Source organism: Carlito syrichta, unplaced genomic scaffold (genome assembly GCF_000164805.1).
Source record: "Carlito syrichta isolate Samal-C Ts95f unplaced genomic scaffold, Tarsius_syrichta-2.0.1 Scaffold303652, whole genome shotgun sequence".
Lineage (NCBI taxonomy): Eukaryota > Metazoa > Chordata > Mammalia > Primates > Tarsiidae > Carlito > Carlito syrichta.
Window position 1 is genome coordinate 670,152 of NW_007247748.1, and position 16,635 is coordinate 686,786.

Sequence of the window (16,635 nt, forward strand, 5' to 3'; positions counted from 1 at the left end):
TCCACTGCACTCCAGTCTGGGCAACTGAGTGGGACTCCAACTCAAAAAAAAAAAAATACAGGTGTAGAAACTTAACATCTTTTAATTATTGTATTTGTTACAATTCACGAATGTTTAAAATCCAAATAAAGCATATTGAGGAAAATTTTATTAATTGTCTAATCTGCTTAAAACTATGTAGAATAAGGCCGGGCTCGGTGGCACAGCCTGTCATCCCAGCACTTTGGGAGGGGAGGCGAGTGGATTGCCTGAGCCCATGGGTTCAAGACCTACCCGGGCAACTTGGCAAGACCTCGTCTCTACAATAAATCAAAAATTAGCCGGGCATGGTATCACGCTCCTGTAGTCCCGGCTACTTGGAAGGCTGAGGTGGAAGGATTGCCGGAGCCCAGCAAGTCGAGGCTGTGGTGGCCGGGAGCGTGCCACTGTACTCCAGTCTGGGCAATACAGTGAGACTCCAACTCAAAAAAAAAGAAAAATAATAAAAAGAATGCAAATTATGTCACCAATCCTTCCTATCACCTAGGTTTTTTACAAGGATGAAAATAAGAGGTGAAAGACTTTTTAAATTATAAAATATTTAATAAGTGCAAGTGTTCTTTATTCCACTTACATTCATAATTTTAGAAACTTTTTGTTGGAAGGAATATGTCTCATAAATGAAGAGAAACCCCCAACAAATGAAATTATCTTTTGGAGGGCGGGCTCCTTGTAGTACACTTGGTATCTGTTGCTCCAGATCAAATAGTCAACCAAAGTTTTCATCTGGAAGTTTTGAAAAGGTTGTGTCACGATTTGTAGAAGAAACATCCCAAGTTGTGGCAAACAGGTAACCAGTTCTTCCACCATGACAACACACCTGCCTGCACTGCACTGAGTGTTCAGCAGCTTTTGACCAAAACATTATGACCTCCCTATTCACCCAGTCTCACCCCAAACAACTTATTTTTGTTTCCCTGAATGAAAAAAGTCCTCACAGGGAAACGTTTTGCCCATGTTGAAGAGGCAAAACAAAAAAATGGCAGAAGCACTAAAAGGCATCCAGACTGATGAGTTCAAAACTGTTTTGAGCAGTGGAAAAAGCATCTCGATAGGTGTATTGCATCAAACGGAGAGTACTTTGACGGTGACTGAAGTTTAAACATGTAAGAATACCCAATTTTTAATAAATTCTGAGTTTTTTGGGTCTCTACTTGTAGTTTCCCAAAATGGTAGAATTATTGTGAACTTGGATTTTCTATATTTCCACAGTTACTTTTGTTCTGAATCACTCAGCTGTTTACTTTCCACTTTATAGATTTGAAACATATTCCTGGTAGAACCAGATTACACTTCACTAATTTTGTGGCATATTTGAGATAACAGCTGTACCCCAAAACTCATAATGAAACTTCTACTTTTTGTCTCCTTTTAGGTGAATGGTGATATTCCCCCTCGGTTAAAAAAGAGTGCTCATGAAATCATCCTTGACTTCATCAGATCAAGACCTCCTTTAAATCCAGTATGTAATGTGACCTATTCCTCTTGGTTAGAGACATCATCAGGAACTATTCTCCTCTAGAGTGTCATCTCTAGAATTCAGTTCTGCTAAGTGGTTAGTTTTTCCACTGAGCTTTTGTTCTAATGATGAAGCCCAGCTGTAAATAATATTTTTAAGTCACTGAAAGATCTTTAAATTATTCAGTACAAGGATGTCTTAGGATGGTTTTACTCACAACAGCCTGGGTTATGGTGCAAAATCTGGTAATATACCTCCTATAGTAACAGCTAATGTAACAGTGGATAATTCATGGCAGAGATTGCCTTTACAATTTACTGTATAGTACTGCTACCCCTTCTTATTATATTGCCACTGTGTTACAATAAATGCACCTTATTGTGCATCCACTTTTGTGTTCATAATCTTCCTCTGTTAACAGAGTGCTTGCTAGTGACATTGAAATGTTCTGTTTGGATATTGGTTTGTGTTTTCTCTCTTCCTCACTTCTTTTTTCCCCTGGTTCAATATCAGCTCTCACCAAAGTCTCTCAAAACAGTGTGCATAGAGTAACTATAAGGGGAATGGTATTTTCCAGTTTGTGTACAGCCAAAGCATAATTAATGATTCTTTTCATACATTTATTTAAAGGAAGCGAAAGAGACCACCCACAAAGTGATTTTAGGAAGGGAAGTCATGGTAGAGCAGAAGGGACAGGCAAGTTACAGAACCTGGATTTGCACGCTGGCTCCACAGTTTAGCAGCTGCATGTCCATATGGGAGTTGATCAGCCTCCCTGAGCCTTTATTTCTTCAGTTATAGAATGAAGATAATAATAATGTAAGAAGGCCATGGTGAGTTACTAAAAGATGTTAGTTTTTGAAACTAATATTAGTAAAGTATAGCCTACATTAAAATTGATTGCCTGTCATGCTAGCGTGTAGGGAACATAACTATAACTTTAGCAAATTAGACTGCCTAAAATTAGTTGAGCAAGCCAAGTGCAGTGGCACACACCTGTGGTCCCAGCTACTTGGGAGACTGGGGTGGGAGGATCACTTGAACTGAGGATTTCAAGGCTATAAGGTACTATATGATCACACCTGTGAATAGCCTCTGCACTCCAGCCTGTGCAATATAACCAGACCCTTTCTTTAAAAAATAAAATAAAATTAGTTGAGCCTATGTGACTAAGTCACTGTGAAATCCACATTGCTTTAGGGATCTTGATATTTAATGGCTTGAAAATAGTCTTTTATCAAGTAATGTTACAGTCAATGAAATATAATTTATAATACTATACTGTATGAATGGACTTGAGTAAAAATTACTTAGGACAAGTACTCAAATCTCTAGCCATTATGTTTTCTTTTTCAAGGCCTCCGCCAGAAAACTGAAGCCAACCCCACCACGGCCACGGAGCCTCCATGAAAGAATATTAGAAGAAATTAAAGCAGAAAGAAAATTGCGACCTGTCTCACCAGAGGAGATTAGACGTAGCAAACTAGGTGAGTCCTCTGCTTCTTATACTGTCCACTTTGAGTCATCTACTGGAAAAAGTGCCTTTATATAACTAGCCCCATGAAAATAATGGCGGGCAGTAAAAATGATCCATGGGGTTCTCATTGCTTGTTCATTTCTCTTTCTCTCTGGCACTCATTTTCCTTCTTGCTCTCTTTCTTGCATACACATACCCCATCACACTTAAGAAGTTTGTACTTCAAATTCACAGGATGGGATAGTCTTCTCCTGTCTGATACTGAGCTATACAAGAGCATCATGGCACAACTGAAAGAGCTCTGCCAGTTTCTAGACTGAGATTTCAGGAGACTCTTTACCTCTCTGAATATCGTTTTCTGCATTAGCACATGGGGATTAAAAATTCCTCTTATCTACATTATGGATTTTGTGTAAGAGTTAAATAGGATTTTGGCAAAAAAAAAAAAAAAAAAAAACTTTATAAGTTGTAATGTATATACAGGCTGGGCACAATGGTTCACACCTGTGATCCCAGCACTTTGGGAGGCCAAGGCTGGCAGATTGCTTGAGCCCAGGAGTTTGAGACCAGCCTGGGCAACATAGTGAAACCACATCTCTACAGAGAAAATTTAAAAATTGGTCAGGCATAGTCCTAGCTACTTGGGATGCTGAGGTGAAAGGATAGCCTGAATCCAGGAGGTCAAGGCTGCCATGAATTGTAATGTCATGATCGTGCCACTGTACTCCAGCCTGGGCGACAGAGTGAAATCCCCTATTAAAAAAAAAAATGTAATGCATATACAAAGATAAGTATGGACTGTATCTTAGAAATACAGGTGATACGTAGTTTTGTTTCTAAATTATGGGTATAAAGATACAATATTCTGTGATGAAAGCATTAGTTATTATCTGCTATCGCTTAACTTGTTCCCAAACTTCTTTATATTTATTGTTTTTAATTTTTAATGTGTACTATAAACACACATTGGTTTTTATTTATAGCAAGGCCATATTTTAAGGTGCTTGTAAACATCTTTATTTATATAGCTCTCCTCCAGTTTGAAAATGTAAGGATACCCAAAGAATTCAGAGAAACTTCCTTTAGGAAAACAGATCATATTTCTGAACAGGAAAGAAAACAGTTGTGTGACCCATGCTCTGCTAGTTTTTTCCTCTAATCTCTTTTTCTGCCTCGTCAGACTCCTTGGTCCTTAAAATTTCTATCCTGGTTTCCATGGTTTTTGTTTCTGACTACCTTCCAGCTAACAATTTACAGTGCAGATCTCCAAAAATGTAGACCCATACATCCAGCTGTTTGCTAGATGGGAGCTCCTCATATCCTGCAAGCAAGACAAACTCAACATGTCCACAAGTGAACTCATCCTCTTTCCCCAGGTCATCTCATCCTGGTTCACCGAGATAGAAACTTCAGAAACCTGATAGCTAAGCCCTGTTGATTTTACTTCTGGGTCTTTCTAATCTTCCAGTCTTCTCACTCTCCCGACTGGCTGTCATCTGCTCTTGTCTGTCACATCAACCCTCTGTTTTCCCTGCTTCCGGTCTTCAACTCTTCAGCCATTCCCTGTTAATTTTCCTTGTTTAGTCCTGGCCCTTCTGTTATAGTGTGACCTCCATGATAGCAGACCCCTGATCTGTCTTGTTCGTTGTTGTCTCCCTCATACAGGATTGGGCTGTACAAAGTACTCCCATATGTATTGAAATAATTAAATGTACCTTCTGGTGACAAAGCTACAGAGTAAATAAAGGTTGTATCAATAGATTCCTCTTTAATTTTTATGGCAGCAAGTTTTGTCTCTTCAAAATGTTTAAAGCATTGCTAAATGACAAATCCAGATAAGCATGTTTATAATTATGAACCAAAACATTCAAACCATGCAGACCAAGAGTTTTTATTCCTGGGAATCCTTGAATGGGCTTAAGGATGGTCTGTGAATCCTCTGAGATATACAAAATTTGCATATTGCGTAAAGTGTATATATGTGTGTTTTTCTGGCGCAATCGTGCATAGCTTTCCTAAAATTCCTAAAGGATCCATAGCATCAAAAAAGTAAGAACTTTGGTACTCAAATGTTGTCAAAAAAAAAAAGAAAAAGGGTACCACTACGAAAAAAAAAGAAAATGGTACTGTAGAATGATAGTTTAAGACTATATTTTTAAAATTTACTCTACCTTTAAGAGAATAATGGGATTAATAGAAAATATTTCAACAAAACTGTAAGGTAAAACAAATATGTTACCACAAGAAAAGTAAGTTTATGGTTTACAAGAGTGAGGAGTAACTAGGTTTAGGGATGGTAGACTTCAATGGAAGCATCAATTCAGCACACTGTAGAAAGGAACAAGTCAAGCATAATGTGTTTCTTTGACTTGGATTGATATTTTACATTTGGTTCCTTAATTTTCCCAACACTTTTTTGAAGCTGTACGGCTTCTTATTCATTGTGCCAGCAGCTGGGGCCATAGAGATAAATGAGGCGTAGACCCTTCTCAGAAAATGCTTCCAGGATAGTGACTCTCAAGCGCCATGCACGTTCATATTACAAGAGAGATAAATAAACATTTACAGCAGTCATAATGTCTTTAAGTGAGGCCATTTAAGGGAGTATAAGAGGAAGAATAGTAATTATTTTAAGCAGTTAAGGGGACACTCCCTATTGCACTTAAGTATCACAGCAATCCTTTTTCTTTTATTTTCTTTTTTGAGACAGGATCTCACTCTGTCACCCAGGCTGGAGTGTAGTGAAATGATCACAGCCTTGACCTCCCGGGCCCGGTGATCCTCCCAACTCAGCCCACCCAGTAGCTAGTACTACAGCCTTGTTGCCCAGACTGGTCTCGAACTCCTGAGCTCAAGTGATTCTCTCTTCTTAGCTTCCCAAAGTGCTGGAATTACAGGCATAAGCCACCACACCCAGCAGAATTTTTTTTTAATTGTAGAAAAACACCGGCTTAACATGAGATCTGCCCTCTCAACAAATGTTAAGTGTACAATACATATTGTCAACTATAGGTACATTATTATGCAGCAGATCTCTAGAGCTTATTCATCTTGTTTGACTGAAACTTATGCCTGTGGAGTAAACTCCTCAATGCCTCTTCCAGGCCCTGGCAGCTACCATTCTATGCTTTGATTCCATGAGTTTGACTATTTTAGATATCTCATGTAAATGGAATCATGCAGTAGTTGTCTTTCTTTGATTGGCTTATTTCATTCAGCATAATATCCTAAAGCAGGGGTCCTCAAACTTTTAAAACAGGGGGCCAGTTCACTGTCCCTCAGACCATTGGAGGGGCGGACTATAGTTTAAAAAAAAAAAACTATGAACAAATTCCTATGCACACTGCACATATCTTATTTTGAAGTGAAAAAACAAAACGGGAACAAATACAATATTTAAAATGAAGAACAAGTAAAGTTAAATCAACAAACTTACCAGTATTTCAATGGGAACCATGGGCCTGCTGTTGGCTAATGAGATGGTCAATGTCGGGTTCCACATTTGTCACGATAGTCGTAACAAGTTAAGGCGGCAAAACACCCGATGGGCCGGATAAATGTCCTCAGCGGGCCGCATGTGGCCCGCGGGCCGTAGTTTGAGGACCCCTGTCCTAAAGGTTCATCCATGTTGGTGCATATTGCAGAATCTCCTTCTTTTATAAGGCTATATAGTATTCCATGATGTGTGTGTGTGTGTGTGTGTTTATAAATACATTGGTATATGTGTGTGTGTAAACATTTCCTTATCCATTCATCTGTCAATGGACATTTAGGTTGTTTCCACATCTTGGCTATTGTGAATTATACTGCTATGAATATAGGAATACTAATATCTATCCAAGATCCTGATTTCGATTTTTTTTTTGGATATGTACTCAGAAGTGGACTTGTTGGATCATATGGTAGTTGTATTTCTAATTTTTTGAGGGAACTCCATTCTCTTTTCCATAGCAGCTGCATCATTTTGCATTCTTATTTCGGCATATAAAGGACTTCAGTTCCTTCACATCATTGCCAATACTTGTTATCTTTTGCTTTTTTGATAATAGCCATCCTGACTGATGTGATGTTGATAACTTACTGTGGTTTTGGTTTGCATTTCCCTGATGATTAATGACGTTGAGCATTTTCTCATATAGCTGTGGGCCATTTGGAAAAATATAAATTTAGGCCCTTTTCCCATTTTTTAATCATGTTATTGGTTGTTTTACTGTTGAATTGTAGGAGCTTATTCTGTATTTTGAATATTAACCCCTTATCAGATATATGGTTTGCAAATATTTTCTGGCATAAAGTGGGTTTTTCACTCTATTGATTGTTTCCTTTGCTGTGCAGAAGCTTTTAGTTTGATGTAGACTCATTTGTTTATTTTTGTTTTTGTTGTTTTATTATGTTCTTATTGACTGTGCTTTTGCTGTCTTATCCATGAAATTATTGCCAAGACCAGTGTCATGAAGCTTTTCCCTACGTTTTTTCATAGGACAGTTTCAGGTCTTATGTTTAAGTTTTTAATCCATTTTGAGTCAGTATTAAGATAAGAGTTCAATTTCATTCTTTTGAACATGAAATCCAATTTTCCCATCACCATTTGTTGAAGAAACTGTACTTTCTTCATTGTATATTCTGGGCACCCTTGTCAAAGATCAGTTGACCATACATGCATGGGTTTATTTCTAGACTCCATTTTGTTCCACTGGTCTATTCTGTCTGTTTGCCAGTACCTACTATTTAGATTACTATAACTTTGTAATATATTTTAACATCAAAAAGTGTGATGCCTCCAGCTTTGTTCTTCTTTTTCAAGATTGATTGGCTAATTGATGTCTTTTGTGGTTCTATACGAATTTTAGGGTTTTTCTTCTATTTCAGTTTTTAAAAATACCATTAGAATTTTCCTGGGGATTGTATTGAATTTGTATATAGCTTTGGGTAGGATATATATTTTAACAGTAAGTCTTTTAACCTGTGAATACAGGATGTTTTTCTATTTTTTTATATCTTACTGTTTTTAGTATACAAATCTTTTACCTCCTTAGTTAAGTTTACTCTTAGGTATTTTATTCTTTTTGGTGTTATGACAAATGGAATTGTTTTCCTAATTTCCTTTTCAGATAGTTTGTTAATAATGTACAGATACAAAACTGATTTTTGTATGTTGATTTTGTATCTAGTAACTTCACTGAATTTGTTTACTAGTTCTAACAGTTTTTGTTTTTGTTTTAATGGAGTCTTTAGGGTTTTTTTTTATATATAAGATCATGTCATCTGCCAGGCGCAGTGGTGGCTCCCACACCTGTAATCCAAGCACTTTGGGAAGCTGAAGTAGGAGGATTGCTTGAGCCCAGGAATTCAAGACCAGCCTAGGCAACATAATGAGACCTCATCTCTATAAAAAAAAAAATCAAAACATTAGCCAAGCATGGTGGCACATACCTATAGTCCCAGCTACTCAGAAGGCAGAAGGATCACCTAAGCCCAGGAGGTCAAGGCTGTGGTGAACTGTGAGCATGCCACTACACTCCTGCATGGGCAACATAGTGAAACCCCAATTCAGAAAAAAACATGAGTTTGGAAGTATTCCCCACTCTTCAGTGTTTTTGAAGAGTTTGAAAGGGGCTGGCTTAATTCTTCTTTCAGTGTTTGATAGAATTCACCAGTGGATTTATCTGGTTCTGGGTTTGGTCTTTGGGAGCTTTTTGATTAGTAACTCAGTCTCCCATAGCAAGACTCTGTCACATACATATTCTTCAGCTTCACTTTTTAAAAATTATATTTAGATGCTAACTAATGGGATCCCTACTTTAGGACAATTAAATATCATTTTTATGTTGAGCATGTCTTATTTTTATTTTAACCTTGGGAGTTGGTGTTTCACAACAACCAAAATTGAGCTGTTATAGCAAAGATTGTTCCATTGAGAGTCTTACTTGTAGACTTACTTCTCAACTTTGAGTTCAAACTGATCTTAAACCTTAATTGGGAAGTAAGCCATTGGGGCTTATTTTTCCTACAGACCTATGTTAGTTCTTACTACAAAATTTTGCTTTGGGAAGTTTGGTTAGGATAATGTTGGCAGAATTAACTTAAAGAAAATTTCCCTTAAATATTTTTATAACCTTTTCCCTCCATGCAGTTATAAGTAGAAACCCACTGCAGAAATGGGGGAAATGTTTAAAGAAGAAAATGTTACCCATGATTTCAACAGTCAGAGGCATCCAGGACCAGTGAATCTACTTGGGCATTACAAAATGGGCACTGTGTGTCCACAGTATTCGGCTCTCTCCATTTAATATTGTGTGTGGCATGAATATTAGTATCATTACTATAGGTAACTGCACCACAGAAAGCGAAATGCAGATAAGGAAGGCCTACTGTATTAAGCTTTTACTATGTGTCAAACACTATTCTAAGCACCTTTTTTATATGAAGTCATTGAATCTTTATAACAATCCCTTGGCATAGGTACTATTCTCATTTTAAAGATGAAGTAATTTAAAGAGAGGTAACTTGCCTGGGAACACACTACTAATAAGTGGCAGAGCTTACTAATGTCATTAACTATGACTCAAAACATGTTTATATGAACATGATCTCTTAACAGATGGCTAAATTGTGTTTTAGTCATCTCTTTCCTTATGTCTCACAGGCTTATTTCCTTTTTCCCTATTAAGTTTGAAATTACTATTCTTGTGTATCAGTCTTTGTTCATGTGTCTGATCATTTTCTTTTTTCTAAACATCTTAAGAAAAGAAAGGAACTTCATCTCCAAAGAAATAATAGTATCCCTTTCTTACTCAGTAGTCACTCTTATTTCAAAAGATACATTTATGTACCAGAGAAGAACAAAATAAGAAGATATTAGAGAAAACTGAAAAGTGTCGTGGGAATATGTAGTATCGTATTTGCTGTATATAACTAGGAAAACATAAGGGTAGATAATTTATGAGTTTAGAAATATAGTTTTTGTAATGGCAAGAAAATTATTCTTCCCAACACAAAATCCCTAACCAGTCTCCTATAAGAAAGCCAAAACACAATAAAGTGCCTATTTAAAAACTATGTCCTAATTTATGCATTAGGATGAAAATACATAAAATATTATTTCCTGACCCTCAAACAATAAGTATAATTGTTAAAAAATAGTTGCTTTATTTGCCCCGTCTAAGATGTACATCTCCTTTGTTAACATGTGTGCATTCAAAAACATCTACATATGGTTCTGACATCTTGCTAAGATGTGCTTAGAATGTAATTCAATGCTTTTCTTTCACATTATTTTTAAAGATTCTATATTGAGCTTCTGGGTTTCAACTATAAATGATTCCTTTAAAAAAAATCTGTTAAATTATATGGTGAGCTGGGCGCAGTGGCTCATGCCTGTAATACCAGCACTTTGGGAGGTGGAGGCGAGAGGATTGCCTGAGCCCAGGATTTCAAGACCAGCCTGGGCAACTTGGCGAGACCTTGTCTTCACAATAAATAAAAAAAAAAATTAGGTGGGCATGGTGATGTATGCCTATAGTTCCAGCTACTTGGAAGGCTGAGGCAAAAGAATCAGCTGAGCCTGGCAGATTGAGGCTGCAGTGGCTGTGCGCATGCTTCTACACTCCAGCCTGGGCAACAGAGTGAGACACTGACTTAAAAAAATGTGTGTGTGTGTGTGTGTGTGTGTGTGTGTGTGTGTGTGTGTGTGTTTAAGAGATATATTTCATTAAATTGGGGCCATCTAGAAACTCTAGAAGATACCTCCCTGGAAAAGCAGCAACTGGGGAGACATTCTGCCTGATAGACCTGTACTTCCAAAGCCACTGTTGACCTACAGTTGTATCCTTCTCTGACTGCAAAGGTACCTGCCCTCCCCACAGGACATGATGCCTACCAGATCTCAGGCTTCCAGAAATCGAAAGTCAGAAAGGCAAGCTCGTCTTTAGTGATAACAAAGTTTCACTAAGGGGCCAACTTTGTGAAATGGGGTGATGAAAAAATTACAAGGAGAAATAATTAACATCTCAAATCATCCTCTTCTGTTTATATGAAGAGGATTTACAAGAATGGAAGGAAGAATGAGACAAAAGATATTCAGAGAGACGTTGTTTTGGCTTCAGCAGTTTTGGAGACTGAGAAGTCCTGGTGGATTTAGTTCTTGAAATGGAGAAATGGATTTAGTTCTTCCCCTCATGGGGAAGGACCGAGGAATGGTCTACTGGATATTGGAAATGCATGCTTCGGTGTTTGATGTGGCAGTTTCTTAACAGTAATAGAAGACTAACCTAAGTCACAGAAAAAAAGTTCTCTTTGATGTACTCTTGTCACAGTGTTAGTAAGAGTTTTAGACAGCAGTAAAAATAGGTAATACCTACTTTCACAATCATTTTTAATAGCTTTACTGAGCTTAATGGTATTTACATACTGTAAAATTCATTCATTTAAAGTATAAAAATTCATTCATTTAAAATTCCTTCATTTCATTAACTATAATAAATTTTAAAAACAAATTCTTTCAATAGAAAATAAATAGTAATTTTATATTTAAGAAATAATAATTGCAATAGTCTCTCTTATTGAAAGATACATTCCAAGACCCCTTTGGATGCCTGAAACCATGGCTAGTACCAAACCTTATATATGTATGCCAGTGATAAAATTTAATTCATAAATTAGGCACAGAAAGAGATTAACAACAATAACTAATGATAAAGTAGAAAAATTATAATAATGTTCAGGAGGCATGCAACTTAAAAGTTGTGAATTGTTTACTTCTGGAATTTTCCATTTAATATTTTTGGGCCACAGGTTTAACTGAAACCGCAGAAAGGGAAACACAGATAAGGAGGATCTACTGCGTTGAGCTTTTACTGTGTGTCAAGGACCATTCGAAGCACCTTTTCTTATATGAAATCATTTCATCTTCATAGCAATCCTGTGCGATAGGGACCATATTCTCATGTAAAGATGAAGTAATGTAAGCACAGAGAGGTTAAGTAACTTACCTGGGATCATGCTACTAGCAAGTGGCAGAGCTGAGATTTGAATTTGGGCAGTTTGGTTTTTCTTTCAGCTACTCAGTTACACTGCCTGCCTTACATAGTTTATTGAGACATTGGGTTGCTGCTAGTTCTTGACCGAGAATTTTGACGAAATGCTTCACCTTTATTGGGAGAGCCAAATTTTTATTCTTACATAAATTGTTGAAGGACATATTTACTCTAAATTTTAAAGATTTTGTATGCTCCCTAAAATCATGTTTTAAACCATGGCTTTTTAAAAAATCTATTTTATTTTTAAGTCAAAAATCCCATCTGTGATTCTTTAAAATGTTGTATCTTTATCATGCTTTCATTTTTAACTTGTTCTTTAACAAGTTGTTTTTTCCTTTTATTGTTATTCCATTTCAAGTCTTAGTGATACAGTTGAAACTAAGACTTTTGCATGCTTTTAAGTACTTGGGTTGTATTCACTAGCTTCTGCCTTGAGGACGTGTCCCTGAGGGTCTTCTTTTACCCATCCCCCTTTTTTGTCCTCTCTGTATATTCCTAACAGCTGAATTATTTTCTTTTTATTGTTTGTTTTCTTTTTTTCAGCAATCCGGCCACTTAGCATGTCTCACAGTTTTGACTTGTCAGGTAAAAAAAAAAAAAAGGCACTTTCACACCTGACGTGAGTTTTGTGGTTTCTGTGAAATACGTTTCATTCATCTGCTTGTTCAAACATGTCAAAAAGAAAATTGAAAGGCTTCTTCTAAGATGTGGTCAGTAAATAAAACATTCTACTTATTTGAAAACAATATAATTTTTTTAAATGTAAAATTACAATAAATCTGTTGCCTCCCAAGGAATTGTGGAAGAACCATTACGCCATACTCATGGTTATGGAATGCAGTACCCATCCTTATATGGTAGTTGTCACTGCCCCCAGACTCTTCTAAAGCAGTGACATTAAAGTCTCAAACAGACCTTTGACTTTAGAGAAGAGAAAAAACTTTGTAAGACACAATTTTGACATTTTCTATTGTCAAAAGCATTCAGTTATTTAAGTAGCTGAACTCAAAATGGTTATCTACTTAAGATGACTACAGCACCTCAGTTGATGGACAAGAGGTATCTTTTATATTATTGTACTTGGAGAATAGATCCTAATCATGAATGACTTTGAATGCTGGTTAATAGTATATAAAAACGAGGGCCAGTCTTGGTGGCTCAACCTGTAATCCCAGTATTTTAGGAGACCAAGGTGAGTGGATTGCCTGAGGCCGTGGGTTTAAGACCAGTCAAGGCAACTTGGCGAGACCTTGTCTCTACAGCAAAAAAAAAAAGACAAAAAAAGTATAAAAACGCAAGATTCTTGTAATGTCTGTGGTTGTAAAATATAATTAATGTGTCACAGGTTTGTAGTACAAGTTTAGACCCCTTCTATTAAATAGACAGGGATTAATAGTGAAGTGAGTAACTATTAATGACTAAATTGATATGTAAAACCAACCCTTTTTAGATTGAAAATTTAAATGTATACATGAGTAAATTTTCAAAGTCAACTTAATCCCAATAAAATAGTTTGCAAATTAGAATTTTAAATTTTGTTAGCCGGACGTGGTAGCACGTGCCTGTAGTTCCAGCTACTCGGAAGGCTGAGGCGGAAGGATCGCCAGAGCCCAGCAGGTCGAGGCTGCGGTGGCCAGGAGCAGCCACTGCACTCCAGTCTGGGCGACAGAGTGAGACTCCAACTCAAAAAAAGAAAAGAATTTTAAGTTTTGAAAGCTGTTGTTTTAAATGCAAAATGAGATTAGATGTTGGCACTAATATTTTCTTCCAGAATTTTCTTTTAAGTACCATAGAATGTCTCTTAATATATAAAGAATGTTGGCATATCTTACAGATTTATAAAGAGCCAGAGAGTTCTAGTATATCCTGTATATGAATACTTACTGAGTATCTTCCAGTTACAAAACTAGTTTCCAATTGTTTTTAAATTTTCTAGGTCTCAGGTATGACTCTAATATTTTATAGTCTTCATTAACTATTTTGACTGACCACTGAAGAGCATTTTCTATTTTCTTTATTCATTTGGCAGTTTTTATTTTTTCAACCTTTTGCAGAGTTATCTTGTAAAAATATTTGGTCTGAAAAATAAACTCAAACGTTTTGGAATATGTATGCTACAGCTAATCTCCAAAAGTTGGCAATGTACATTACAGATATTCTGTTTCTTCTGAATATCTGCCAAAGATGTTTCCATCAGTTGGCCCCTAAGTAAGTAGTTGGCTACCTAAACACATTAACTGTTGGCTAATATAAAGGCACACGTGACTGTTCTAGAAAGTATGCATGCTCACACACCTCATATATAGGTGTGTTCTGTGTTCTTATAGGCTATATGCTATATGATGGGTTCTTTGTTGAGAAGAAAGCTCTTGGTACTTATACTCTTTCATGTAAAAGGATAGTAATTTTTATTTGGTTTCACTTCTTATCATTTGCTATAATTTATTTTGTTTGTTAGCATACTTTGTGATTTCCAAGTGCTTTATTCTTAATTTATTGTGCTGCTTTTATGTTTCTCATTGTTGCATTTTAACTCTTAATTTAAAGGTTCCAATTTATAAATAAATAAGATTGTTTCATGCTCCTAACAAATGCAAAGGTTGGAGTTTATTTTCTGAGTTGGAAATGAACAAACTACTGAGTAAACATTTTAAACATTTAGTCTAGATAATAACTCTGAACTTAAGCGTAGAATAAGATGTAGTGATATATATTCTGTTGCTTAAGTGTATCTTAGAAATATTAATTTTTAAAAAAAAAGAAATACTAATTCCTAGTGAAAATCTTTATAATCAATTCAACATCACTTATGGTAAGTATATTTTCCCTAGGCAAATATTAAGTATATAATTTATATTCCATTCACACTTCCTTCCACTAAGAAAGCAGACACACATAAAGTTGTTACATAAAGTATTTGATATCATGGGTATGCATTTTAGGTTCTGAATCTTGGGTATGTGATTTCTAAAACCATATCTAAATATTTCATATCTTAAATATTTTGCTTACATGTAAATATCATTATCAGTTTTTAAATCAAGAAATGATGTCTTATATCGAAAAAATACAAAGCCTGTCCAAGTGTTTGATTTTTCTTATTTGATACGTTGAAGTAATAAGAGGAGTTAGTAATTTAAATAGAAAAATATAAGTAATCAAGCTTCTTAAAAATATGCTCAACTAAGTCCTTGACAAATATGTAGTATGACATAAGATCATACACAGTATTTAGTCTTACATATGCAGATCATCCTGAAACCTTACTGTTATATAACCTGTTTTTTATTCCATTTCTCTCAAGACTTTGAATTTAGTACAAGTGTTTTATTTCAGTAGTTTCAATAAATGAGCTAAAATGAGATGTCAGTCTTATAGCTCCGGGCTCAGGCAGTTAGAGAGCTACTGGACAATTTCTCAAATCCCCTGATTGAGAATGAAATAAACTCAAAGCAACCCCTGTCACCTGCCAGTGTTCCCTAAACTGCAGTTCATATTCTATCTTTATGATTTTTGCCAGCCTTAAGTGCTGCTGGTATCATTTAAAATTTTAACCTGCCATAAATGACTTTAAAATGTTTTAAGCAGGCCGGGTATGATAGCTCACACCTGTAATCCCAGCACTTTGGGAGGCCGAGGCAAGAGGATTACTTGGAGCCAAAAGTTCAAGACCAGCCTGAGCAGCATAGCAAGACCCTCATCTCTGCCCTGCCCCAAAAAAACCACCATGGCTTTGTAAATTGGAAAGGTAGACCAGCATGAGAAGCCCATTGTGTTCTTATTACTGTAGCCCCAATTTGGGAGTGAGCTGCTGTCAGGTAAATGGCAGGAGCCTCTACTGGAATATGAATAGCTAAGAAAGGTGAAAGATGTGTGCATGTAAATACTTGTGCTTTCTCTTCGAGGATTACTATAACAATGTAAACAATCCTGTAGGAAATGTATATAATAAAATGCACTATAGAAGATCTTTTAAAATATACTCTTTACTGTCATATTTAAAAATTGCTATTTTCTTGAATAGAAATTAATCAGTTAGTCCTCTTTTACTTTCTGGAGAACTTTTTTTTTTTTTTGAGTGCAGTACAGTGGCTCTGTCATGGCTTACCGCAGCCTTGACCTCCGGGGCTCAAGCTGTACTCAACCTCAGCTTCCAAGTACTGGGACTACAGGCACGTGCCACCACACTCAGCTAATTTTTTAGTTTTTTTGTAGCGACCGGGTCTCACTATGCTGCCCAGGCTGGTCTCAAACTCCTGGGCTCAAGCAGTCCTCTCACCTCAGCCTCCCAAAGTACTGGGATTATAGGCATGAGCCACCATGCCCAGCCTTGGGAAACTTTTAAAATACTTTTCCTTTTATCTTTCTATGAAAGATTTATTTAAAGATTTTAACTTTTATAATTTGTATAAAAACCTTGCTGCTTTTCCCCTTTTTTGTTCCTTTCAGCACCTGCCGCACCACCAATTATTTATTTGTTCTAGCTACTTAATATATAGAAGGTAATACTAAAATAAATGCATATGATGTCAAGTTCTCTATTGAAAGTGTTATGAGCTGGGCTCGGTGGCTCAGCCCGTAATCCTGCGCTTTGGGAGGCTGAGGTGAGTGGATTGCCTGAG

At 36.4% G+C, this 16,635-nt stretch overlaps 1 protein-coding gene across 2 annotated transcripts in view; it reads left to right on the forward strand.

The window, feature by feature from the left end:
• SPIRE1 (spire type actin nucleation factor 1) overlaps window positions 1-16,635 on the forward strand; it is a 157,213-nt gene that overhangs the window by 111,770 nt on the left and 28,808 nt on the right. Inside the window, exons 6-8 of one of the 2 annotated variants that reach the window (XM_008058931.1) lie at window positions 1,415-1,501; window positions 2,856-2,985; window positions 12,557-12,598. In XM_008058931.1, the coding sequence (XP_008057122.1) occupies window positions 1,415-1,501; window positions 2,856-2,985; window positions 12,557-12,598 (259 nt within the window). The remainder of the gene's footprint in view (window positions 1-1,414; window positions 1,502-2,855; window positions 2,986-12,556; window positions 12,599-16,635) is intronic. The other variant, XM_008058932.1, reaches the window with a different exon arrangement.